Consider the following 27,318-nt stretch of genomic DNA (forward strand, 5'->3'; position numbering starts at 1 on the left):
CCCCTCCCCGTTCCCGTGACCCCTACACCCCTCATCGTCACTGTGACCCCTACACCCCTCATCGTCACTGTGACCCCTACACCCCTCATCGTCACTGTGACCCCTACACCCCTCATCGTCATTGTGACCCCTACACCCCTCATCGTCACTGTGACCCCTACACCCCTCATCGTCACTGTGACCCCTACACCCCTCCCCGTTCCCGTGACCCCTACACCCCTCCCTGTTCCCGTGACCCCTACACCCCTCCCCGTTCCCGTGACCCCTACACCCCTCGTCACTGTGACCCCTATACCCTCCCCGTTCCCATGACCCCTACACCCCTCGTCACTGTGACCCCTACACCCTCCCCGTTCCCATGACCCCTACACCCCTCATCGTCACTGTGACCCCTACACCCCTCCCCGTTCCCATGACCCCTACATCCCTCATCGTCATTGTGACCCCTGATTCAATTCTTTCAGTCATCCCCACTCCCCTGCCTTCTCCCCATACCCCTCGATGCCCTGGCTAATCAAGAACCAATCTATCTCTGTCTTAAATACACCCAATGACTTGGCCTCCACAGCCACTCGTGGCAACAAATTCCACAGATTTACCACCCTCTGACAGAAGCAATTTCTCTGCATCTCTGTTCTAAATGGATGTCCTTCAGTCCTGAAGTCTTTCCATCTCTGTTCAACCTTTTAACATGGGGAATGTTTCTATGAGATCCCCCTCATTCTCCTGAACTCCGGGGAAATCAGCCCAAGAGATGCCTGACATTCCTCATATGGTAACACTTTCATTCCTGGAATCATTCTCAGGAATCTTCTCTGAACCCTCCCCAATGTCAGCTCCTTTCTAAAATAACGAGCCCCAAACTGCACACAATACTCGGTGTGGTCTCGCGAGTGGCTTACAGAGCCTTAGCATCACATCCCTGCTCTATAACTCCAGAAATGAATGCCAACGTTGCATTCGCCTTCTTCACCACTGACTCAAGCTGGAGGTTAACCTTTAGGGTATCCTGCACAAGGATTCCCAAGTCCCTTTGCATCTCTGCATTTTGAATTCTCTCCCCACCGAAATAATAGTCTGCCCGTTTATTTCTTCCACCAAAGTGCATGACCACACACTTTCCAACATTGTATTTCATTTGCCACTTCATTGCCCATTCCCCTAAACTATCTAAGTCTCTCTGCAGGCTCTCTGTTTCCTCAACACTACCCGCTCCTCCACCTATCTTTGGCAAAATTAGCCACAAATCCATTAATACCATAGTCCAAATCATTGATATATGTAACACGCTGTCAAAGGCTGTCTGAAAATCCAAGTACACCACATCTACTGCATCTCCTTTGTCTAACGTACATGTAATTTCCTCAAAGGATTGCAGTAGGTTAGTCAGGCAGGACTTTCCTTTCAGGAAACCATGCTGGCTTTGGCCTATCTTGTCCTGTGCCTTCAGGTACACTGTAATCTCATCCCTAACAATCGATTCCAACAACTTCCCAACCACTGAAGTCAGGCTAACAGTTTCCTTTCTGCTGCCTCCACCCTTCTTAAATAGCAGAGTGACATTTGCAATTTTCCAGATTCTCGAAAGATCATCGTTAATGCCACTGCAATCTCTCCAGCTACTTCCTTTAGAACCCAAGAGTGCGTTCCATCAGGTCCAGGAGATTTATCCACCCTCGGAGAGCTCCGCCATTGCCTGGTACCCCGAACTTGGGCATTACCTTCCTCCCTCCCCATCCCTGTCAACCCCTCTTCTCCTCTGACTGGCCCCTTGCATCCTTAACCATGTCTGCCCTGAGCTGGGAATTCTCTGCACCCAACATTGACAAACTTTCGAAAGGAAAAGGCTGAATACCTAACTTTACTGAATAAATTGCTGCAATTTTGTTATAAATTTCTGGAGATCCCCAAGGATATGAAGCAATATAATTACCTCACGTGCAGGTTTTAATAACCTCATTATTTTCAACGGGTCTCTTGTTAAACGAGTCTGAGAGAGTTAAACCTGCAGTTTTCAATTTCACAGAGCAATCACAGAGAGTGGTGTGATGTGGGAGGGAGGTGGGGAGGTGTGGGGGGGTGAGGAGCGAGCACTGTAGGGGGGTGAGGAGGGAGAGCTGTGGGGTAGGTTGAAATGGGATCACTGTGGGAGGGTGTGAGGTGTGAACACTTTTGGAGGAGGTGAGGAGAGAACACTGTGGGAGGGGGTGAGGAGAGAGTGCTGTGGGAGTGGGTAAGGAGGGAATGCTGTGGGAGGGAACACTGGGAGGAGGTGAGGAGAGAACGCTGTGGGAGGGGGGTGAGGAGATAATGCTGGGGGTGAGGAGAGAATGCTGTGGGAGGGGGCAGTGAGGAGGGAGTCCTGTGGGGGTGGTGAGGAGGGAGTGGTGTGAGAAGGGCTGTGAGGAGGGAACGTTGTGCTGTATGGCTGTGCTGAATTGGTGTTTGAGGTTTGAATTTGGAGGCTTTGTTGCAATTTGAAATTAAAAGGAATGTGATTAATCCCGGGAAATGAAGGCTTTGATTCTGTTGAGGAAATCCTCTTGCCTTGCGATAACCTCCCATTCACTCTGGCTACACAGCACAGATTGACAGAATCAGGCTTGTGCTGGAACTGATTGCTTTCAATGAATATTAAACCATTATTCTAAACAGCTGGCACTTTCCGGAATGTTTAATACTTCCACCGAAATGTGCAGCCAATTTGTGAGTCATTTTTGTTCCAGTTATTGGTATTCAAGAGCTGACTGCCACTCGAGCAGACAAAACCTGACACATCGTTAAACATTGTGTGTTCCAGTAGAGCCCCTGCACCCTCCCAGTCTCCGAGACCCTCTCTGGCCCCTGCAGCCTCCCTGTGTCCGAGACCCACTCTAGCCCCTGGACCCTCCCAGTCTCCGAGACCCTCTCTGGCCCCTGCACCCTCCCTGTGACCGAGATCCTCTCTGGCCCCTGCACCCTCCCAGTCTCCGAGATCCTCTCTGGCCCCTGTACCCTCCCAGTCTCCGATCCTCTCAGGCCCCTGTACCCTCCCAGTCTCCGAGATCCTCTCTGGCCCCTGCACCCTCCCAGTCTCCGAGATCCTTTCTGGCCCCTGCACCCTCCCAGTCTCCGAGATCCTCTCTGGCCCCTGCACCCTCCCTGTGTCCGAGATCCTCTCTGGCCCCTGGACCCTCCCAGTCTCCGAGATCCTCTCTGGCCCCTGCACCCTCCCAGTCTCCGAGATCCTCTCTGGCCCCTGCACCCTCCCAGTCTCCGAGATCCTCTCTGGCCCCTGCACCCTCCCTGTGTCCGAGATCCTCTCTGGCCCCTGGACCCTCCCAGTCTCCGAGATCCTCTCCGGCCCCTGCACCCTGTGTCCGAGATCCTCTCTGGCCCCTGCACCCTCCCAGTCTCCGAGATCCTCTCCGGCCCCTGCACCCTCCCTGTGTCCGAGATCCTCTCTGGCCCCTGGACCCTCCCAGTCTCCGAGATCCTCTCCGGCCCCTGCACCCTCCCTGTGTCCGAGATCCTCTCTGGCCCCTGCACCCTCCCAGTCTCCGAGACCCTCTCTGGCCCCTGCACCCTCCCGTCTCCGAGACCCTCTCTGGCCCCTGCACCCTCCCCGTCTCCGAGACCCTCTCTGGCCCCTGCACCCTCCCTGTGACCGAGATCCTCTCTGGCCCCTGCACCCTCCCTGTGTCCGAGATCCTCTCTGGCCCCTGCACCCTCCCTGTGTCCGAGATCCTCTCTGGCCCCTGCACCCTCCCAGTCTCCGAGATCCTCTCTGGCCCCTGCATCCTCCCAGTCTCCGAGATCCTCTCTGGCCCCTGCACCCTCCCTGTGACCGAGACCCTCTCTGGCCCCTGCACCCTCCCAGTCTCCGAGATCCTCCCTGGCCCCTGCACCCTCCCAGTCTCCGAGATCCTCTCTGGCCCCTGCACCCTCCCTGTGTCCGAGATCCTCTCTAGCCCCTGCACCCTCCCAGTCTCCGAGATCCTCTCTGGCCCCTGCACCCACCCTGTGTCCGAGACCCTCTCTGGCCCCTGCAGCCTCCCTGTGTCCGAGACCCTCTCTGGCCCCTGCACCCTCCCAGTCTCCGAGATCCTCTCTGGCCCCTGCACCCTCCCAGTCTCCGAGATCCTCTCTGGCCCCTGCACCCTCCCAGTCTCCGAGATCCTCTCTGGCCCCTGCACCCTCCCAGTCTCCGAGATCCTCTCTGGCCCCTGCACCCTCCCAGTCTCCGAGATCCTCTCTGGCCCCTGCACCCTCCCAGTCTCCGAGATCCTCTCTGGCCCCTGCACCCTCCCAGTCTCCGAGATCCTCTCTGGCCCCTGCACCCTCCCTGTGTCCGAGATCCTCTCTGGCCCCTGCACCCTCCCAGTCTCCGAGATCCTCTCTGGCCCCTGCACCCTCCCAGTCTCCGAGATCCTCTCTGGCCCCTGCACCCTCCCTGTGTCCGAGATCCTCTCTGGCCCCTGCACCCTCCCTGTGTCCGAGATCCTCCCTGGCCCCTGCACCCTCCCTGTGTCCGAGATCTTCTCTGGCCCCTGCACCCTCCCTGTGTCCGAGACCCTCTCTGGCCCCTGCACCCTACCAGTCTCCGAGATCCTCTGTGGTCCCTGCACCCTCCCAGTCTCCGAGATCCTCTCTGGCCCCTGCACCCTCCCAGTCTCCGAGATCCTCTCTGGCCCCTGCACCCTCCCAGTCTCCGAGATCCTCTCTGGCCCCTGCACCTTCCCAGTCTCCGAGATCCTCTGTGGCCCCTGCACCCTCCCAGTCTCCAAGATCCTCTCTGGCCCCTGCACCCTCCCAGTCTCCGAGATCCTCTCTGGTCCCTGCACCCTCCCTGTGTCCGAGATCCTCTCTGGCCCCTGCACCCTCCCAGTCTCCGAGATCCTCTCTGGTCCCTGCACCCTCCCTGTGTCCGAGATCCTCTCTGGCCCCTGCACCCTCCCTGTGCCCGAGATCCTCTCTGGCCCCTGCACCCTCCCAGTCTCCGAGATCCTCTCTGGCCCCTGCACCCTCCAAGTCTCCGAGATCCTCTCTGGTCCCTGCACCCTCCCTGTGTCCGAGATCCTCTCTGGCCCCTGCACCCTCCCAGTCTCCGAGATCCTCTCTGGCCCCTGCACCCTCCCAGTCTCCGAGATCCTCTCTGGCCCCTGCACCCTCCCTGTGTCCGAGATCCTCTCTGGCCCCTGCACCCTCCCAGTCTCCGAGATCCTCTCTGGCCCCTGCACCCTCCCTGTGACCGAGACCCTCTCTGGCCCCTGCACCCTCCCAGTCTCCGAGATCCTCTCTGGCCCCTGCACCCACCCTGTGTCCGAGACCCTCTCTGGCCCCTGCAGCCTCCCTGTGTCCGAGATCCTCTCTGGCCCCTGCACCCTCCCTGTGTCCGAGATCCTCTCCGGCCCCTGCACCCTCCCTGTGTCCGAGATCCTCTCTGGCCCCTGCACCCTCCCAGTCTCTGAGATCCTCTCTGGCCCCTGCACCCTCCCTGTGTCCGAGATCCCCTCTGGCCCCTGCACCCTCCCAGTCTCCGAGATCCTCTCTGGCCCCTGCACCCTCCCAGTCTCCGAGATCCTCTCTGGCCCCTACACCCTCCCAGTCTCCGAGATCCTCTCTGGCCCCTGCACCCTCCCAGTCTCCGAGATCCTCTCTGGCCCCTGCACCCTCCCAGTCTCCGAGATCCTCTCTGGCCCCTGCACCCTCCCAGTCTCCGAGATCCTCTCTGGTCCCTGCACCCTCCCTGTGTCCGAGATCCTCTCTGGCCCCTGCACCCTCCCTGTGCCCGAGATCCTCTCTGGCCCATGCACCCTCCCAGTCTCCGAGATCCTCTCTGGCCCCTGCACCCTCCCAGTCTCCGAGATCCTCTCTGGTCCCTGCACCCTCCCTGTGTCCGAGATCCTCTCTGGCCCCTGCACCCTCCCAGTCTCCGAGATCCTCTCTGGCTCCTGCACCCTCCCAGTCTCCGAGATCCTCTCTGGCCCCTGCACCCTCCCTGTGTCCGAGATCCTCTCTGGCCCCTGCACCCTCCCAGTCTCCGAGATCCTCTCTGGCCCCTGCACCCTCCCTGTGTCTGAGACCCTCTCTGGCCCCTGCACCCTCCCAGTCTCCGAGATCCTCTCTGGCCCCTGCACTCTCCCTGTGTCCGAGATCCTCTCTGGCCCCTGCACCCTCCCTGTGACCGAGATCCTCTCTGGCCCCTGCACCCTCCCAGTCTCCGAGATCCTCTCTGGCCCCTGCACCCTCCCTGTGTCCGAGACCCTCTCTGGCCCCTGCACCCTCCCTGTGTCCGAGATCCTCTCTGGCACCTGCACCCTCCCTGTGTCCGAGATCCTCTCTGGCACCTGCACCCTCCCTGTGTCCGAGATCCTCTCTGGCCCCTGCACCCTCCCAGTCTCCGAGATCCTCTCTGGCCCCTGCACCCTCCCAGTCTCCGAGATCTTCTCTGGCCCCTGCACCCTCCCTGTGTCCGATATCCTCTCTGGCCCCTGCACCCTCCCTGTGTCCGAGATCCTCTCTGGCCCCTGCACCCTCCCAGTCTCCGAGATCCTCTCTGGCCCCTGCACCCTCCCAGTCTCCGAGATCCTCTCTGCCCCCTGCACCCTCCCAGTCTCCGAGATCCTCTCTGGCCCCTGCACCCTCCCTGTGTCCGAGACCCTCTCTGGCCCCTGCAGCCTCCCTGTGTCCGAGTTCCTCTCTGGCCCCTGCACCCTCCCTGTGTCCGAGATCCTCTCTGGCCCCTGCACCCTCCCTGTGTCCGAGATCCTCTCTGGCCCCTGCACCCTCCGTGTGACCGAGATCCTCTCTGGCCCCTGCACCCTCCCTGTGTCCGAGATCCTCTCTGGCCCTTGCAGCCTCCCTGTCTCCGAGATCCTCTCTGGCCCCTGCACCCTCCCTGTGTCCGAGATCTTCTCTGGCCCCTGCACCCTCCCTGTGTCCGAGATCCTCTCTGGCCCCTGCACACTCCCTGTGTCCGAGATCCTCTCTGGCCCCTGCACCCTCCCTGTGTCTGAGATCTTCTCTGGTCCCTGCACCCTCCCTGTGTCCGAGATCCTCTCTGGCCCCTGCACCCTCCCTGTGTCCGAGATCCTCTCTGGCCCCTGCACCCTCCCTGTGTCCGAGATCCTCTCTGGCCCCTGCACCCTCCCTGTGTCCGAGATCCTCTCTGGCCCCTGCACCCTCCCTGTGTCCGAGATCCTCTCAGGCCCCTGCACCCTCCCTGTCTCCGAGATCCTCTCTGGCCCCTGCACCCTCCCAGTCTCCGAGATCCTCTCTGGCCCCTGCACCCTCCCTGTGTCCGAGACCCTCTCTGGCCCCTGCACCCTCCCTGTGTCCGAGATCCTCCCTGGCCCTTGCACCCACCCTGTGTCCGAGATCCTCCCTGGCCCTTGCACCCTCCCTTTGTCCGAGATCCTCCCTGGCCCCTGCACCCTCCCTGTGTCCGAGATCTTCTCTGGCCCCTGCACCCTCCCTGTGCCCGAGATCCTCTCTGGCCCCTGCACCCTCCCTGTGTCCGAGATCCTCTCTGGCCCCTGCACCCTCCCAGTCTCCGAGATGCTCTCTGGCCCCTGCACCCTCCCTGTGTCCGAGATCCTCTCTGGCCCCTGCACCCTCCCAGTCTCCGAGGTCCTCTCTGGCCCCTGCACCTTCCCTGTGTCCGAGATCCTCTCTGGTTCCTGCACCCTCCCTGTGTCCGAGATCCCCTCTGGCCCCTGCACCCTCCCAGTCTCCGAGATCCCCTCTGCCCCCTGCACCCTCCCAGTCTCCGATGTCCTCTCTGGCCCCTGCACCCTCCCTGTGTCCGAGATCCTCTCTGGCCCCTGCACCCTCCCTGTGTCCGAGCTCCTCTCCGGCCCCTGCACCCTCCCTGTGTCCGAGGTCCTCTCCGGCCTCTGCACCCTCCCTGTGTCCGAGCTCCTCTCTGGCCCCTGCACCCTCCCTGTGTCCGAGATCCTCTCTGGCCCCTGCACCCTCCCTGTGTCCGAGCTCCTCTCTGGCCCCTGCACCCTCCCAGTCTCCGAGGTCCTCTCTGGCCCCTGCACCCTCCCTGTGTCCGAGACCCTCTCTGGCCCCTGCACCCTCCCTGTGTCCGAGATCCTCTCTGGCCCCTGCACCCTCCCTGTGTCCGAGATCCTCTCTGGCCCCTGCACCCTCCCAGACTCTGAGATCCTCTCCGGCCCATGTAGCCTCCCCGTGTCCGAGATCCTCTCTGGCCCCTGCAACCGAGACCCTCTCTGGCCCCTGCACCCTCCCAGTCTCCGAGATCCTCTCTGGCCCCTGCACCCTCCCTGCGTCCGAGATCCTCTCTGGCCCCTGCACCCTCCCAGTCACCGAGAACCTCTCCGGCCCCTGCACACTCCCTGTGTCCGAGATCCTCTCTGGCCCCTGCACCCTCCCTGTGTCCGAGATCCTCTCTGGCCCCTGCACCCTCCCCTGTGTCCGAGATCCTCTCTGGCCCCTGCACCCTCCCTGTGTCCGAGATCCTCTCTGGCCCCTGCACCCTCCCTGTGTCCGAGATCCCCTCTGGCCCCTGCACCCTCCCTGTGTCCGAGATCCTCTCTGGCCCCTGCACCCTCCCTGTGTCCGAGATCCTGTCTGGCCCTTGCACCCTCCCTGACCACACAATGTCCATATCCCTGACCACACAATGTCCATATCCCTGACCACACAATGTCCATATCGCTGACCACACAATGTCCATATCCCTCTGAACACACAATGTCCATATCCCTCTGACTACACAATGTCCATATCCCTGATCACACAATGTCCATATCCCTGACCACACAATGTCCACATCCCTGACCACACAATGTCCACATCCCTGACCACACAATGTCCATATCCCTGATCACACAATGTCCATATCCCTGACCACACAATGTCCATATCCCTGATCACACAATGTCCGTATCCCTCTGACACACAATGTCCATATCCCTGATCACACAATGTCCATATCCCTGATCACACAATGTCCATATCCCTGACCACACAATGTCCATATCCCTCTGACCACACAATGTCCATATCCCTGACTACACAATGTCCATATCCCTCTGACCACACAATGTCCATATCCCTGACCACACAATGTCCATATCCCTCTGACCGCACAATGTCCATATCCCTCTGACCGCACAATGTCCATATCCCTCTGACCGCACAATGTCCATATCCCTCTGACCGCACAATGTCCATATCCCTGACCGCACAATGTCCATATCCCTCTGACCGCACAATGTCCATATCCCTCTGACCACACAATGTCCATATCCCTGACCACACAATGTCCATATCCCTCTGACCACACAATGTCCATATCCCTGACCACACAATGTCCATATCCCTGACCACACAATGTCGATATCCCTCTGACCGCACAATGTCCATATCTCTGACCACACAATGTCCATATCCCGCTGACCACACAATGTCCGTATCCCTGACCACACAATGTCCACATTTATCTGACCACACAATGTCCATATCCCTGACCACACAATGTCCGTATCCCTGACCACTCAATGTCCATATCCCACTGACCACACAATGTCCATATCTCTGACCACACAAGGTCCATATCCCTGACCACACAATGTCCATATCTCTGACCACACAATGTCCATATCCCTCTGACCACACAATGTCCACATCCCTCTGACTACACAATGTCCATATCCCTGACCACACAATGTCCGTATCCCTCTGACCACACAATGTCCACATCCCTCTGACCACACAATGTCCGTATCCCTCTGACCACACAATGTCCACATCCCTCTGACTACACAATGTCCATATCCCTGACCACACAATGTCCATATCCCTGACCACACAATGTCCATATCCCTGACCACACAATGTCCGTATCCCTGACCACACAATGTCCGTATCCCTCTGACCACACAATGTCCATATCCCTGACCACACAATGTCCATATCCCTGACCACACAATGTCCATATCCCTGATCACACAATGTCCATATCCCTGACCACACAATGTCCATATCCCTGATCACACAATGTCCATATCCCTGTTCGATGAGGGCAAGCTTTCAATCACTTCTCTGTCTAACTGCAAAGTAAATTCCAGCAACACAGATGTCGGAGGAGCTGGAATATTATCAGACGATTTCTAAATGAGATATGAGGACATGACCAGCTGAGTGTTGGAGGCTCGAGCGTAATGTTTGATGCTGTGGTAGACTCACAGTGGGTTCCCCGTCACAGCACAAGTCAAGAGCAGATCTTCCCCCTCCCTCACGATTCGCGGTGGAGCTTCAACTTTAACCGTCGGGGAGTCTGTGAGAGAAGGAGAAATGATGTAGATGTTACAGAATTGGACAGTGTGTACTGAGGGAGAGTTTAGTTATTCAGAGTGAAGTACACTTCCTGCCCTCCCATCACCCACTCCCAGGGTCAGTCACAGAGTGAATCTCCCTCCACACCGTCCCATCACACACTCCCGGGGTCAGACACAGAGTGAATCTCTCTCCACACTGTCCCATCACACACTCCCGGGGTCAGACGCAGAGTGAATCTCCCTCCACACCGTCCCATCACACTCTCCTGGGGTCAGACACAGAGTGAATCCCCCTCCACACTGTCCCATCACACACTCCCGGGGTCAGACACAGAGTGAATCTCCCTCCACACCGTCCCATCACACTCTCCTGGGGTCAGACACAGAGTGAATCCCCCTCCACACTGTCCCATCACACACTCCCGGGGTCAGACACAGAGTGAATCTCCCTCCACACCGTCCCATCACACTCTCCTGGGGTCAGACACAGAGTGAATCTCCCTCCACACTGTCCCATCACACACTCCCGGGGTCAGACACAGAGTGAATCCCCCTCCACACTGTCCCATCACACACTCCCAGGGTCAGACACAGAGTGAATCTCCCTCCCACTAGCCCATCCAACACACTCTCGGGGTCAGACACAGAGTGAATCTCCCTCCACAGTGTCCCATCACACTCTCCCGGGGTCAGACACAGAGTGAATCTCCCTCCACACCGTCCCATCACACACTCCCGGGGTCAGACACAGAGTGAATCTCCCTCCACACCGTCCCATCACGCACTCCCGGGGTCAGACACAGAGTGAATCTCCCTCCACACCGTCCCATCACACACTCCCGGGGTCAGACACAGAGTGAATCCCCCTCCACACTGTCCCATCACACATTCCTGGGCACAAGGTGTGACAATTACCAGAATACAATCAAAGTTATGCTTCTTCTGTCATTCTGTTTGGTTCAAGGTCCACTCCTTCTTCTGGTACTGAAGTTACTGAACACTTGACTCACAGACACTTTGTGCGTAGGAGCCTGTGTTAGGAGATGGGCGGATCGGATGGGAATATTAGGTAGGGTTGTAGCATTTTCCCAAACCACAACAAATTGGAGTTGTGGTTTCTCAGGAGGTTAAGGAGGTTTGGATTGTCACTGAACACTACAACAAACTTCTACAGATGTGCTGTTGAAAGTATCCTGACTGGTTACATCTGGGTCTGTACGGAATGTACAGGAATGGAAGAAGTGGCAGAGAGTGGTGGGCTCAGCTCAATCCATCAGGGACACATCCCTCCCCACCATCGGTAGCACCTACAGGAGATGCTGCCTCAAGAAGGCAACGTCCACTGTCAGAGATCCCACCATTCAGGCCATGCCACCTTCTCACAGCTCCCATTGGGCAGGAGGTCCAGAAGTCCCTTCAACCATGCGGTTCTTGAACCAACCAGCACGACCCTGATCAGCAATGGAAGCCCACAAAGTGCCTGATGAACTATGAGACCAGTGTGTGTGTCTTTGTTTGTGTTGTTTCGCTCTGTCCTGTAGGTGTAATGCACACTCCGTGGCCAGTCTTCTTTTGCAGGTTGGTTGGTTGTTTGTCTTTGTTTATGTATTCTTCTCCCCATTGTATTTCTTTATTTTCCTGTAGATGGAAATGAATCTCAAGGCGGTGTGTGGCGATGCACCTAACCAAGTGGCCACTGAATGTGCGCCCGTGGTCTTGTGCTGCTGTGGCCGACCCACTGTGCACTGCACACCGCTGAAGCAGTCTGTCCGTTCTCCTCTGACCTCCCTCATGAACAAGGCCCTTTCACCTACAGAACTGCCGCTCTCTGCATGTTTCTACCTTTCCTGCACCATTCTCTGCAAACTCCGGAGAGTGTTTTGTGGGAAATCCCACAAGTTCAACAGTTTCCAAGTTACTCAAACCACCCTGTCAGGCACCAACAATCATTCTGTGGTCAAAGTCACTCAGATCACATTTCTTCCCTTTTCCGGTATTTGGTTTGAACACAACTGATTGTTTTGACCATGTACGCATTGAATTGCTGGCGCATGATTGGCTGATTAGCTATTTGTACCCAGTGAAGTGGCCACTCGGTGTACGTTGTGTGTGTTGTTGAGCCTCTGCAGTTTGTGCTGCTGGAAGCTCGTTTTTCTGTCCCTGTACTTCCCCGTGCACTGCACAGGACAGTAAGCCTGAACTCACTGAACAGAGCAGGCACATCGAGCGGACTCACCGAGGCTGATCACCGTTCAGTGTTGATCGCCCTGCTGAAAAGAGTGCGGAGGTTATGCACAAGGATCTTTCTGGGATGAGGGTCTGAGTTATGTAGAGAGGTTGAGCAGGTTGGCACTCTGTTCATAGAGTGACCTGACAGAGATGTATGAGATCACCAGGGGCATCTGCAGATGAGCCCAGGAGGTCAGGCAGCAGCTACGGACAGGAATAAACAGTCGATGCTTCGGGCCGAGACCCTTCATCAGGACTGGAAAGGAAGAAGTCAGCGTGGGAAGGGGAAGAAGGACAAGGTGGTAGGCGAGAGCTGAAACTGGGAGAGGGTTCCCAGCTGAGGGGCTCAGATACTCTGAATGTGCAGAGCCTTTTCCCCATGGTTGGGAATCATGAACTAGAGGCCACAGATTTAAGGTGAAAGGGGAAGAGGGGCAGGTTTCTCTCCCATAGGGCAGTGGGTCAGTGACGCCAGGGGAAGTGGTCGTGATGGGTACATTCACAACATTCATTTGGATTTCTTGTTTTTTGCAATGGGCTCTTCCGGTCCTTTGCTGCCACCCAGCAAGATCAGAGGACAGTTTACACTGACTGCTCCGTCTTTGGAGTGTGGGAGGAAACCGGAGCATCTGGAACGAGACCTATGCATTCCACCGGGAGGATGTACAAACCCTGAACTCCCAGCATTGCACTAACTGCCACTTTTGGACAAGTACACGGGTAGAAAAGGCTTAGGACCAAACACGGGCAAATGGGATGAGTTTAGGTGGGAATAATGGTCGGCAGGGATGAGTTGGACTGAAGGGCCTGTTTCTCTGCTGTGTAACTCCATGTCTGCCTGCTGTTCCACCCACTCTCCTCTACCCCCCTCTGCCATTGTTTTTCATCGGTTTTGAAAACCCAGGCTTCACAGTTTTATCTGGAACCTATTTGTGGCTCCTTTGCTCTAATAGAGAGCTTGCTTTGCTGCAGTGCATTCTGGGATAGACACACCTCCATTGTCATAACTTCCACCCACTCACTCAACCTCTAATTGAACTCACCAATCTCCTCAGTAGATATATCCTGTAAAAGCCCAGAGCAATTAACTGTGGAATGGAGCTCCCTGCTCAGAAAACTGGTAATTATTTTGTTCTGACCTGCTGTGGTGATGAGATATTGGTGGTGAGTGATTGACAGATGGATCATCAGGCGAAGCATGAGCTGGTGCAGAACGTAGAAAGCTCAACACATCACAGGCCCTTCAGCCCACAATGTCGTGCTGACCTTGTAACCTAATCAAAGAGCAATCTTACCCTTCCCTCCCATATAACCATCCATTTTGCTGTCATCCACGTGTCCTTTTACAAGTCTCTTAAGTGGCCCTAATGTATCTGCCTCCACCAACCTCCCTGGCAGTGTGTTCCATGCCCACCACACATTGTGTGAAAAAATACCCCTGACATCCCCGCTATACAATATAGAACTTTGAACATTACATCAATCCCTCTCTCATACATAGCCCTCTATTTTTTTATCATCTATGTACCCATCTCATTTTAAATGTCACTAATGTGTCTGCCTCTACCATCACTGCTGCAATGCATTCCATACACTCACCACTCTGTGTAGAGTAGAGACATAGAAAACCTAGAGCACAATACAGGCCCTTCAGCCCACAAAGTTGTGCCGAACATGTACCTACTCTAGAAATTACCTAGGGTTACCCATAGCCTTCTATTTTTCCAAGCTCCATGTACCCATCCAGGAGTCTTTTAAAAGACCCTATCATAACCGCCTCCACCACCGTCACCGGCAGCCCATTCCACACACTCACCACTCTCTGTGTAAAAAACTTACCCCTGACATCTCCTCCAAGCACCTTAAAACTGTGCCCTCTCGTGCTAGCCATTTCAGCCCTGGGAAAATGCCTCTGACTATCCACACGATCAATGCCCCTCATCATGTTATACACCTCTATCAGGTCACCTCCCATCCTCCATCGCTCCAAGGAGAAAAGGCTGAGTTCACTCAACCTATTTTCATAAGGCATGCTCCCCAATCCAGGCAACATCCTTGTAAATCTCCTCTGCACCCTCTCTATGGTTTCCACATCCTTCCTGTAGTGAGGTGACCAGAAATGAGCACAGTACTCCAAATGGGGTCTGACCAGGGTCCTATATAGCTGCAATATTATCTCTCAGTTCCTAAACTCAATCCCATGATTGATGAAGGCAAGTGCACTGTATACCTTCTTAACCACAGAGTCAACCTGTGCAGCAGCTTTGAGCGTCCTATGGATTCAGACCCCAAGACCCCTCTGATCCTCCACACTGACAAGAGTCTTACCATTAATACTACATTCTGCCATCATATTTGACCTACCAAAATGAACCACTTCACACGGATCTGTATTGAACTCTATCTGCCAGTTCTCAGCCTAGTTTTGCATCCTATTGAGGTCCCGCTGTAACCTCTGACAGCCCTCCGCACTATCCACAACACACCCAACTTTTGTGTCATCAGCAAATTTATTAACCCATTCCTCCACTTCTTCATCCAGGTCATTTATAAAAATGAAGAGAAGGGGTCCCAGTACAGATCCCTGAGGCACACCATTGGTCACCGACCTCCATGCAGAATATGACCTGTCTACAACCACTCTTTGCCTTCTGTGGGCAAGCCAGTTCTGGATCCACAAAGCAATGTCCCCTTGGATCCCATGCCTCCTTACTTTCTCAATAAGCCTCGCATAGGGTACCTTATCAAATGCCTTGCTAAAATCCATATACACTACATCTACTGCTCTACCCTCATCAATGTGTTTAGTCACATCCTCAAAAAATTCAATCAGGCTCGTAAGGCACGACCTGCCTTTGAAAAGCCATGCTGACTACTACTAATCATATTATACCTCTCCAAATGTTCATAAATCCTGCCTCTCGGGATCTTCTCCATCAACTTACCAACCACTGAAGTAAGACTCACTGGTCTATAATTTCCTGGGCTATCTCTACTCCCTTTCTTGAATAAGGGAACAACATCCGCAACCCTCCAATCCTCCGGAACCTCTCCCATCCCCATTGATCATCGCCAGAGACTCAGCAATCTTCTCCCTCGCTTCCCACAGTAGCCTGGGGTACATCTCATCCGGTCCTGGCGACTTATCCAACTTGATGCTTTCCAAAAGCTCCAGCACATTCTTTTTTTAAATATCAATATGTTCAAGCTTTTCAATCCGCTGTGTCATCCCTACAATCACCAAGACCCTTTTTCGTAGTGAATACTGAAGCAAAGTATTCATTAAATACCTCTGCTATCTACAGTTCCATGCACACTTTTCCAATGTCACATTTGATAAGTCCTATTCTCTCACATCTTATCCTCTTGCTCTTCACATACTTGTAGAATGCCCTGGGGTTTTCCTTAATCCTGGTTGGTTTTCCTTAATCCTCATGGCTACTTCTGGCTCTCCTAATTTCATTTTTAAGCTCCTTCTTGCTAGCCTTATAATCTCCTAGATTGCTATCATTACCTAGTTTTTTTTTAAACCTTTCGTAAGCTCTTTTCTTCTTGACTAGGTTTTCAAAAGTCTTTGTACACCACGGTTCCTGTACCCTACCATCCTTTCCCTGTTTCATTAGAATGTATCTATGCAAAACAGCACGCTAATATCCCCTGAACATTTGCCACATTTCTGCCGAACATTTCCACGAGAACATCTGTTCCCAATTTATGCTTCCAAGTTCCTGGCTGATATCTTCATTTTTCCCCTTACTCCAACTAAACGTTTCCCTAACTTGTCTGTTCCTATTCCTCTCCAAAACTATGGTAAAGGAGATAGAATTGTGATCACTATCTCCAAAATGCTGTCCCACTGAGAGACCTGACACCTGACCTGGTTCATTTCCCAATACCAGATCAAGTACAAACTCTCCTCTTGTAGGCTTATCCACATATTGTGTCAAGAAACCTTCCTGAACACATCTAACAAATTCCACCCCATCTAAACCCCTTGCTCTAGGGAGATGCCAATCAATATTTGGGAATTTATAATTTTCCACCATGACAACCCTGTTATTACGCAAACACAAGGAAATCTGCAGATGCTGGAAATTCAAACAACAACGCACACAAAATGCTGGTGGAACACAGCAGGCCAGACAGCATCTATAGGGAGAAGCGCTGTCGACGTTTCGGGCCGAGACCCTTCGTCAGGACTAACTGAAAGGAAAGATAGTAAGAGATTTGAAAGTAGTGGGGGGAGGGGGAAATGCGAAATGATAGGAGAAGACCAGAGAGGGTGGGATGGAGCTGAGAGCTGGAAAGGTGATTGGCAAAAGTGATACAGAGCTGGAGAAGGGAAAAGATCATGGGACGGGAGGCCTCGGGAGAAAGAAAGAGGGGTGGAGCACCAGAGGGAGATGGAGAACAGGCAAACAACTAAATATGTCAGAGATGGGGTAAGAAGGGGAGGAGGGGCATTATTCCATGGCCTCCTCTATTGTCAAAGTGAGTCCAAACTCAGGTTGGCGGAACAACACCTTATATACCGGCTGGGTAGCCTCCAACCTGATGGCATGAACATTGACTTCTCTAACTTCTGTTAATGCCCCTCCTCCCCTTCTATGCCTATGTTGTTGGTACCAATATGTACCACAACCTCTGGCTGTTCTCCCTCCCACTGCAGGATATCTTGGACACGACCAGAAACATCCCGGACCCTGGCACCTGGGAGGCAAACTACCATCTGAGTTTATTTTCTGCGTCCACAGAATCACCGATCTGACCCCCTGACTATAGAGTCCCCTCTTACTGCTACCTTCCTCTTCCTTTCCCTACCCTTCTGAGCCACAGGGCCAGACTCTGTGCCAGAGACGTGAACACTGTTGCTTCCCCCAGGTAGGTCATCTCCCCCAACAGTACTCAAACAGGAGTAGTTATTGTTAAGAGGGACAGCCCCAGGGGTACTCTCTAGACCTGACTCTTGCCCTTCCCTCTCCTGACTGTGACCCACTGAAGCAACACACACAAAATGCTGGTGGAACACAGCAGGCCAGGCAGCATCTATAGGGAGAAGCGCTCTCGACGTTTTAGGCCAGGACTAACTGAAAAAAGAGATAGCAAGAGATTTGAAGTGGGAGGGGGAGGGGGAATGCGAAATGATAGGAGAAGACCGGAGGGGGTGGGGTGAAGCTGAGAGCTGGAAAGGTGATTGGCGAAAGTGATACAGAGCTGGAGAAGGGAAAGGATCATGGGACGGGAGGCCTCAGGAGAAAGAAAGGGAGAGGGGAGCACCAGAGGGAGATGGAGAGCAGGCAAGGAGTGATTATGAGAGGGAAAGAGAGAGAAAAAATGAAACATTAAAAATTAGGGATAGGGTAAGAAGGGGAGGAAGGGCGTTAATGGAGTTAGAGATCAGGATCTCCCAGTGGCCGCACATTTTAATTCCACGTCCCATTCCCATTCTGATATGTCTATCCATGGCCTCCTCGACTGTCAAAATGAAGCCACACTCAGGTTGGAGGAACAACACCTTATATACCGGCTGGGTAGCCTCCAACCTGATGGCATGAACATTGACTTCTCTAACTTCCGTTAACGCCCCTCCCCTTCTTACCCCATCCCTAATTTTTAATTTTTAATTTAATTTTTAACGAAGGGTCTCGGCCTGAAATGTCGACAGTGTTTCTCCCTATAGATGCTGCCTGGCCTGCTGCTTTCCACCAGCATTTTGTGTGTGTTGCTTGAATTTCCAGCATCTGCAGATTTCCTCGTGTTTGTGTTACCCATATCTGTCTTTCGAGTTAAAAAACTCGACATTCCCCATATATTTTCACGAAACACCTTAAAATTAGACCCCTGGTATTAGTAATTTTCTCCCGGGAAAAAGTCTCTGGCTGTGCACTCTATCATCTCATACACCTCTATCACCCCTCTTCCTCACTCATTCCGAAGAGAAAAGCCTAGCTCGCTCAGCCTATCCTCATAAGATATATTCTCTGATCCAGGCAGCATCCTAGTAAATCTCCTCCACCCACCACCGTGTAGCTAAGCACAGCTCAAACACCATCTATAAATTTCTCCATGACACTATTTTTGGCAAATTTTCGCAATGGCATGCAGGAGTGCAGCTGATCAGCTGGCGGAGTGGTGCTGTAAGAACAACCTTGTACTCAACATCAGTAAGACCAAAGAATTGATTGTGGACCTCAGGAGGGGGGAGTTGAAGAAACTGACACCAGTGCTCATTGAGGGATCAGCAGGGGGGAGGTTTTAAATTCCTGGGTGTCAACATCTCTGAAGATCTATCCTGGGCCCAACATATTGATGCAATTACAAAGAAAGCACACCGGCAGCTAGATTTCATTTGGAGCTTGAGCAGAGTTGATATGTCATCAAAGACCATCACAAATTTCTACAGATGTACGGTGGAGAGCATTGCAGCTGACAGCACTGCCTGCTGGTCTGGAGGGGTCACTGCGCAGGAGCAGGAAAAGGCCCAGAGAATTGTAAACTAGCCAGCTCCATGATGGGCCTTCAAAAGTGATGCCTCAAAAAGGCAGCGTCCATCACTAAGGATCCCCATTGCCCAAGACACCCTCTCTTCTCATTACTACCTTCAGAGAGGAGGTATTACAGCCCAAAGCCTCGCAATTAACATTTTAGGAACAGCTGCTTCCCCACTGCCATCCACTTTCTGATTGGTCAATGAACCCAGGAGCACGAACTCAGTTTTTAATTTTTTAAATTTATTCACTTTTCGCACTACTTATTTAATATATATAGTATAATACTATACACTTCTTGTTGCAATTTATAGCTTTTTGTTATGCATTCCGGTCTACTGCTGCTGCAAAACAACAAATTTCATGACATACGCCGGTGATATTAGACCTGACTGACTCTTCTGCCCTCTCTCGAAAGCTTGCACACCCTTTCTATAACGAGGTGACCAGAACAGAACACAGTACTCCAAACAGTGTGGTCGCAACCAGAATCATTGGATTTAGGCTTCTCACTTTCACTGGAGGTTTTGCTCTGAAAGTAACAGCATGGGTTGAAATATTTTATCTGCAGTGAGTTCAGCCATCCATAAATAGAGCATTTATTACTAGTAGTTAATTAAAAGTTGAAGCCAGTGAAAGTAGAATGTTCAATAGTCACCCTCTGCAACCATGTTGGGGGAGACTGGACTACTGCAGAGTTTCAGTGGTGGGTCTGCTCCTTATCAGTCAGTCACACAGCACAGACCCCTCTCTCCAAACCACGAAGCCCCCCGAGCCAGTCCCATTCGCCTGTGATCATGTCATAGCCCCCCAAACCTTTCCTGCCCGCGTGACCATCCAAGTGTCTTTCAAATGTACCTGCCTCAACCACTTCCTCTGTCCAAGTACAGACCATCCTCTGGTTTCTATTAAATCTCTCCACTCTCACCTCAAACCTCTGCCCTTTGGTTCTTAATGCCCCAACCCTGGGCAAAAGACTGTCCACATTCACCTATCTGCGCATGTTGTGATTTTAAACATCTCTGTCAGGTCACCCCTCAGCTTCCTTCGTTCCAGTGAAAAGTCTGACCTGACCGATCTCCCTCCATAACGTAGTCTCTCAAATCCCAGCAACATCCCCCTCTGCAGGCTGGTGAGTTTCACCTGGACCATTCCCAGCTTCCTTCTAGCAGGGTGACCAAAATTGTACAGAGTACTCCAAATGCAATCTCACCAACCTCTTGTACAACTGCAATCTAACATCCTAACGCCTGTATTCAGTGCCCTGACCAATAAAGGCCAGCCTGACAAACAGCTTATTCACCACACTGTCCAACTGTGTCACCACTCCCCAGGGAACCGTGTACCTGTACCCCTGGGTCTCTGTGTTCCACATCACTCCCCAGGGAAACGTGTACCTGTACCCCTGGGTCTCTCTGTTCTACATCACTCCCCAGGGAAACGTGTACCTGTACCCCTGGGTCTCTCTGTTCTAGATCCCCCCCCTGGGAACCGTGTACCTGTACCCCTGGATCTCTCTGTTCCACATCACTCCCCAGGGAAACGTGTACCTGTACCACTGGGTCTCTCTGTTCTACATCACCCCCCAGGGAACTGTGTACCTGTACCCCTAGGTCTCTCTGTTCTACATCACCCCCTCCCTCAGGGAAGCGTGTACCTGTACCCCTGGGTCTCTCTGTTCCACATCACTCCCCAGGGAACTGTGTAACCGTACCACTGGGTCTCTCTGTTCTACATCACTCCCCAGGGAACCGTGTAACCGTACCACTGGGTCTCTCTGTTCTACATCACCCCCTCCCCAGGGAACCGTGTACCTGTACCCCTGGGTCTCTCTGTTCCATATCACTCCCCAGGGAACTGTGTACCTGTACCCCTGGATCTCTCTGTTCCACATCACTCCCCAGGGAACCATGTAACTGTACCCCTGGGATCTCTGTTCCACATCACCCCCTCCCCCAGGGAACTGTGTACCTGTACCCCTGGGTCTCTGTGTACTATATCACTCCCCAGGGAACAGTGTACCTGTACCCCTGGGTCTCTCTGTTCTACATCACTCCCCAGGGAACCGTGTACCTGTACCCCTGGGTCTCTCTGTTCTACATCACTCCCCAGGGAACCGTGTACCTGTACCCCTGGGTCTCTGTGTTCTACATCACTCCCCAGGGAACCGTGTACCTGTACCCCTGGGTCTCTCTGTTCTACATCACTCCCCATGGAACCGTGTACCTGTACCCCTGGGTCTTTCAGTTCCACATCACCCCCCAGGGAACCGTGTACCTGTTCCCCTGGGTCTCTCTGCTCCACATCACCCCCCAGGGAACCGTGTACCTGTACCCCTGGGTCTCTCTGTACCACATCACGCCCCAGGGAACCGTGTACCTGTACCCCTGGGTCTCTCTGTTCAACATCACTCCCCAGGGAACCGTGTACCTGTACCCCTGGGTCTCTCTGTTCTACATCACTCCCCAGGGAACCGTGTACCTGTACCCCTGGGTCTCTCTGTTCTACATCACCCCCTCCCCAGGGAATCGTGTACCTGTACCCCGGGGTCTCTCTGTTCCACATCACGCCCCAGGGAACCGTGTACCTGTACCCCTGGGTCACTCTGTTCCACATCACTCCCCAGGGAACCGTGTACCTGTACCCCTGGGTCACTCTGTTCCACATCACTCCCCACCGGGGAACCGTGTACCTGTACCCCTGGGTCACTCTGTTCCACATCACTCCCCACCGGGGAACCATGTACCTGTAACCCTGGGTCCCTCTGTTCCACATCACCCCCCAGGGAACCGTGTACCTGTAACCCTGGGTCCCTCTGTTCCACACCACACCTCAGGGAACAGTGTACCTGTACCCCTGGGTCTCTCTGTTCCACTTCACCCCCTAGGGAACCGTGTACCTGTATCCCTGGGTCTCTCTGTTCCACATCACTCCCCAGGGAACCGTGTACCTGTACCCCTGGGTCTCTCTGTTCCACATCACATCTCAGGGAACAGTGTACCTGTACCCCTGGGTCTCTCTGTTCCACTTCACCCCCTAGGGAACCGTGTACCTGTATCCCTGGGTCTCTCTGTTCCACATCACCTCCCCAGGGAACCGTGTACTTGTACCCCTGGGTCTCTCGGTTCCACATCACTCCACCTCCCCCCAGGAAACCGTGTACCTGTACCTGGGTCTCTCTGTTCTACATCTGTCCCCAGGGAACCGTGTACCTGTACCCCTGGGTCTCTCTGTTCTACATCTCTCCCCAGAGAACCGTATACCTGTACCCCTGGGTCTCTCTGTTCCACATCACCCTCTCCCCCAGGGAACCGTGTACCTGTACCCCTGGGTCTCTCTGTTCTACATCACTCCCCAGGGAACCATATACCTGTACCCCTGGGTCTCTCTGTTCCACATCACTCCCCCCCGGGGAACCGTGTACCTGTACCCCTGGGTCTCTCTGTTCCACATCACTCCCCAGGGAACTGTGTACCTGTACCCCTGGGTCTCTCTGTTCCATATCATCCCCCGGGGAACCGTGTACCTGTACCCGTGGATCTCTCTGTTCCACATCACTCCCCAGGGAACCGTGTACCTGTACCCCTGGGTCTCTGTGTTCTACACCACTCCCCAGGGAAACGTGTACCTGTACCCCTGGGTCTCTCTGTTCTACATCACTCCCCCCCAGTGAACCGTGTACCTGTACCCCTGGGTCTCTCTGTTCCACATCACCCCCAAGGGAACCGTGTACCTGTACCCCTGGGTCTCTTTGTTCTACATCACCCCCCCAGGGAACCGTGTACCTGTACCCCTGGGTCTCTCTGTTCCACATCACTCCCCAGGGAACCGTGTACCTGTACCCCTGGGTCTCTCTGTTCCACATCACTCCCCCTCCCCCAGGGAACTGTGTACCTGTACCCCTGGGTCTCTCTGTTCCACATCACATCTCAGGGAACCGTGTATCTGTACCCCGGGGTCTCTGTGTTCTACACCACTCCCCTGGGCCGAGGGTCCCTTTGTTCTGTCCTACTCTCCTGAGTGCTTCTTCTGCTCGCTCTGTGATCACTGCCCTGTCCTGGCTTCCCACAATGCACCTCGCACTGATTCAGACTGCTTGACGGCCAGGCTGCTGGGCCGGACCGTATCTTCCCCGGATCTGAAGGTCTGTGTGAACACCTGTCTGGTATTTTGCAGCACCTTTACAATCTGAGGCTGCGTCAGGAAACGAAACCGGTGCGACGGAGGACTTCCCGCCTGGTTCCTGCACCTGCCTGGTTCAGGTGAGTCCATCTGAAGTTAATGACTACATATCAATTGCCCTCACATCTCACGTGATGCAGGTGCTGGAGAGGCTGCTCCTGACTTACCCTGGACCTTCGTCGGACCCTGTGCAGTTTGCCTGTGGGAGTGGGTGATGCCATCAGCTACCTGCTGCAGAGAGCTCATTCCCACCGGCATCGTCATTTCTCTGCTGCCTTCAGTACAACCCAGCTGCAAAGGACAGGCGTGGAGAAATCCGTTCTCTCCTGGATTACTGACGACCCGGGTTCGGCTGGGAAGCTCTCTACCTGAGATGGTGGTGAATTCCACAAGGGACTGTCCTGTCCCCATTTGTACACCTCTAGTTTTCAGTCTTGCCACTTGCAGATGTCTCTGATGACCCTGGGTACATCAGAGATGGGCAGGAGCTGTGCAGAGGAACTGGTGGACAGGTTTGTAGAGTGGTGCGGGAGGAATCACCTGCTCCTGAATGTGGCCAAAACCAGGGAGATGGTGATTGATTTTCGGAGGAGAGGACTGGGATGAGTCCTGAGTACATTCTGGGAGGAGAGGTTGTGTTAGTGGACGGCGTTCACCTCGACAACCGACTTGACTGGAAAACCAACACCAAGGCTGCTTACAAGAAGGGGACCAGCAGACTCTATTTTCTAAGGAAGCCGAGATCCTTCGATGTGAGCAGCAGGATGTTGAAGTTCCTTTCCCAGTCTGTTGCAGCGACTGCAGTTTTCTTTGTGGCTTTATGTTGGGGAGCAGCATCGGTGCTGGCGATGGAAAAACTCATCCAGAAGGCTCCAACCCAGGCTCTTTTGAGTTGGTGGTGGACAGCAGGTCACTAGACAAACTATTACGCATGATGGACAATCTGGGACATCCTGTGCATGACTGACGGAGTAAGCAGCGGAGCCCCCACCCCACTTTCAAACAGACTCATTCAGCTCCGCCGTCACAAGGATTGTTACAGAAAATCATTCCTCCCAAATGCAATAAACAGGTACAACAGTTCATCTCGGTGTGACAGTCACATCATAGTACGATAGTCTCTGCTTTATAATCTTGTGATTATTATTGGACATTATTGCACATTGGTATATTATTATTCTGTACTTTAGTCAAGTGTACACACTGCTAAGTGCGTTTTTAAATGTTGCTGCTGTAACGGAAGAATTTCCCACTCGGGATCAATAAAATATTTATTATTATTACAATTACCAGTGTACCTGCACCATTCCCACCCCCATCTCCCCCACTGCGCATTCTGAAACTCACAGCGCACGCTGAGTGGGAACTCTGTCCGCCTCTTCATCCCCTTCACCCCAGGGACATCAGCCTCACAAATCACCACTGCTCCGTCGTCCTTCCGGAACACCGGAATCTTCACCAGGCTGGTCACCGTGAACACCTTTCCCCGCTGCTCCTGGCTACTGACTCCTGAAGCAGAAAACACAGAGCATAGGTCATCTGACATGGGTTGTACAACAAAGAACAGAGAGCTCAAACACCAGGCCATGTGGCACAGAAACACAGCATTGATACATAGCTAGATTACTTAAGACTTTTGCATCGTCTTGAATAAATTGTATGTTTTACACTGAACTGCTGCCACACAAAAACAAACTGCGTGTTGATAAACCTGATTCTGATCTGGTGGACTGAGAGTGGGAATGGGGCAGGGAGAGGGGAATCATGGTTGGGAAAGGGGGCAGGGAGTGGGGAGGAAGTGGGAAACACCAGGGGGACATTCTGTAATGATCAATCAACCAATTGGTTGGAATCCAATGACGCTGCCTGGTGTCTCCAGGCTGGGTGTGTCTGTGCCCATGCCAACCCTTGCCCCGATCTGCTTATCTGCCCCACACCCCTGCCACAGTGCTCTACTCTCACCATCCACAACATCCTTTTCTCCTGCCAGATCAACAAACTTTTTCTGTGTCCCACATTGACAAACACAACACTGTGCAAAAGTCATAAACACTCTCGCTGTGAGCCCAAGATATCTGCACAGTACTGTACAGTACAGAACTTATATCACACAACATGGAAAATCTATCATACAGATCATACAATATGAAACATAGACTATCCAATACAGAAATCAAATCATACAGCAAAGGGCATGGGTGCATCAGAGTATCTCATACAACAACATCCCGTATGAAACAGAACAGTACATCACAGGAACTGGTCCTTTAGGCCCCAAAGTCTGTGCAGAACGCAATGTTGAATTAAACTAAATCCACTCTGTCTACACAATGTCCATACCCCTCCGTTCCCTACATATTCATGTGTGTGTCTAACACACTAATCCCCTCTGTCTACACAATGTCCATATCCCTCCATTCCCCACACATTCATGTGTGTGTCTAACACACTAATCCCCTCTGTCTACACAATGTCCATATCCCTCCATTCCCCACACATTCCTGTCTGTGTCTAACAGACTAATCCCCTCTGTCTACACAATGTCCATATCCCTCCATTCCCCACACATTCCTGTCTGTGTCTAACACACGAATCCCCTCTGTCTACAAAATGTCCATATCCCTCCATTCCACACACATTCATGTGCCTAACACAGAAATCCCCTCTGTCTACACAATGTCCATATCCCTCCATTCCGCACACATTCATGTGTGTGTCTGACATACTAATCCCCTCTGTCTACACAATGTCCATATCCCTCCATTCCGCACACATTCATGTGCCCAACACAGAAACCCCCTCTGTCTACACAATGTCCATATCCCCCCATTCCCCACACATTCATGTCTGTCTGACACACTAATCCCCTCTGACTACAGAATGCTCATTTCCCTCCATTCCCCACACATTCATGTGTGTCTGACACACTAATCCCCTATGTCTACACAATGTCCATACCCCTCCGTTCCCCACATATTCATGTGTGTGTCTAACACACTAATCCCCTCTGTCTACACAATGTCCATATCCCTCCATTCCCCACACATTCATGTCTGTCTGACACACTAATCCCCTCTGACTACAGAATGTTGATTTCCCTCCATTCCCCACACATTCATGTGTGTCTGACACACTAATCCCCTATGTCTACACAAAGTCCATATCCCTCCATTCCCCACACGTTCATGTGTGTGTCTGACACACTAATCCCCTCTGTCTACACAGTGTCCATATCCCTCCATTCCCCACACATTCATGTGTCTGACACACTAATCCCCTCTGTCTACACAATGTCCATATCCCTCCATTCCCCAACATTCATCAGTCTAACACACTAATCCTCTCTGTCTACACAACGTCCATATCCCTCCATTCCCCACACATTCCTGTCTGTGTCTAACAGACTAATCCCCTCTGTCTACACAATGTCCATATCCCTCCATTCCCCACACATTCCTGTCTGTGTCTAACACACTAATCCCCTCTGTCTACACAATGTCCATATCCCTCCATTCCCCACACATTAATGTGTCTGACACTAATCCCCTCTGTCTACACAATGTTCATATCCCTCCATTCCCCACACATTAATGTGTCTGACACACTAATCCCCTCTGTCTACACAATGTCCATATCCCTCCATTCCACACACATTCATGTGCCTAACACAGAAATCCCCTCTGTCTACACAATGTCCATATCCCTCCATTCCCCACACATTCATGTGTCTAACACACAAATCCCCTCTGTCTACACAATGTCCATATCCCTCCATTCCCCACAAATTCATCTGTCTAACACACTAATCCCCTCTGTCTACACAACATCCATATCCCTCCATTCCCCACACATTCATGTGTCTAACACACTAATCCCCTCTGTCTACACAATGTCCATATAGCTCCATTCCCCACACATTCATCTGTCTAACACACTAATCCCCTCTGTCCACACAACGTCCATATCCCTCCATTCCCCACACATTCATGTGTCTAACACACTAATCCCCTGTCTACACAATGTCCATATCCCTCCATTCCCCACACATTCATCTGTCTAACACACTAAACCCCTCTGTCTACACAACGTCCATATCCCTCCATTCCGCACACATTCATGTGTGTGTC

At 53.1% G+C, this 27,318-nt stretch overlaps 1 protein-coding gene across 5 annotated transcripts in view; it reads right to left on the bottom strand.

Annotated features, from left to right (window-relative positions):
* The window catches only part of LOC132385419 (cell adhesion molecule 4-like), a 212,063-nt gene that overhangs the window by 157,836 nt on the left and 26,909 nt on the right, over window positions 1-27,318 (bottom strand). For all 5 annotated transcript variants that reach the window (XM_059957469.1, XM_059957467.1, XM_059957468.1 and 2 more), the window contains 2 exons: window positions 24,539-24,700; window positions 10,201-10,291 (listed from right to left, as the gene is read on the bottom strand). In XM_059957469.1, coding sequence (XP_059813452.1) covers window positions 10,201-10,291; window positions 24,539-24,575 — 128 coding nt within the window. In that variant the 5' untranslated portion in view covers window positions 24,576-24,700. The remainder of the gene's footprint in view (window positions 1-10,200; window positions 10,292-24,538; window positions 24,701-27,318) is intronic.

This window comes from Hypanus sabinus, assembly GCF_030144855.1.
Source record: "Hypanus sabinus isolate sHypSab1 chromosome 1 unlocalized genomic scaffold, sHypSab1.hap1 SUPER_1_unloc_8, whole genome shotgun sequence".
In the NCBI taxonomy this organism is placed as follows: Eukaryota; Metazoa; Chordata; class Chondrichthyes; order Myliobatiformes; family Dasyatidae; genus Hypanus; species Hypanus sabinus.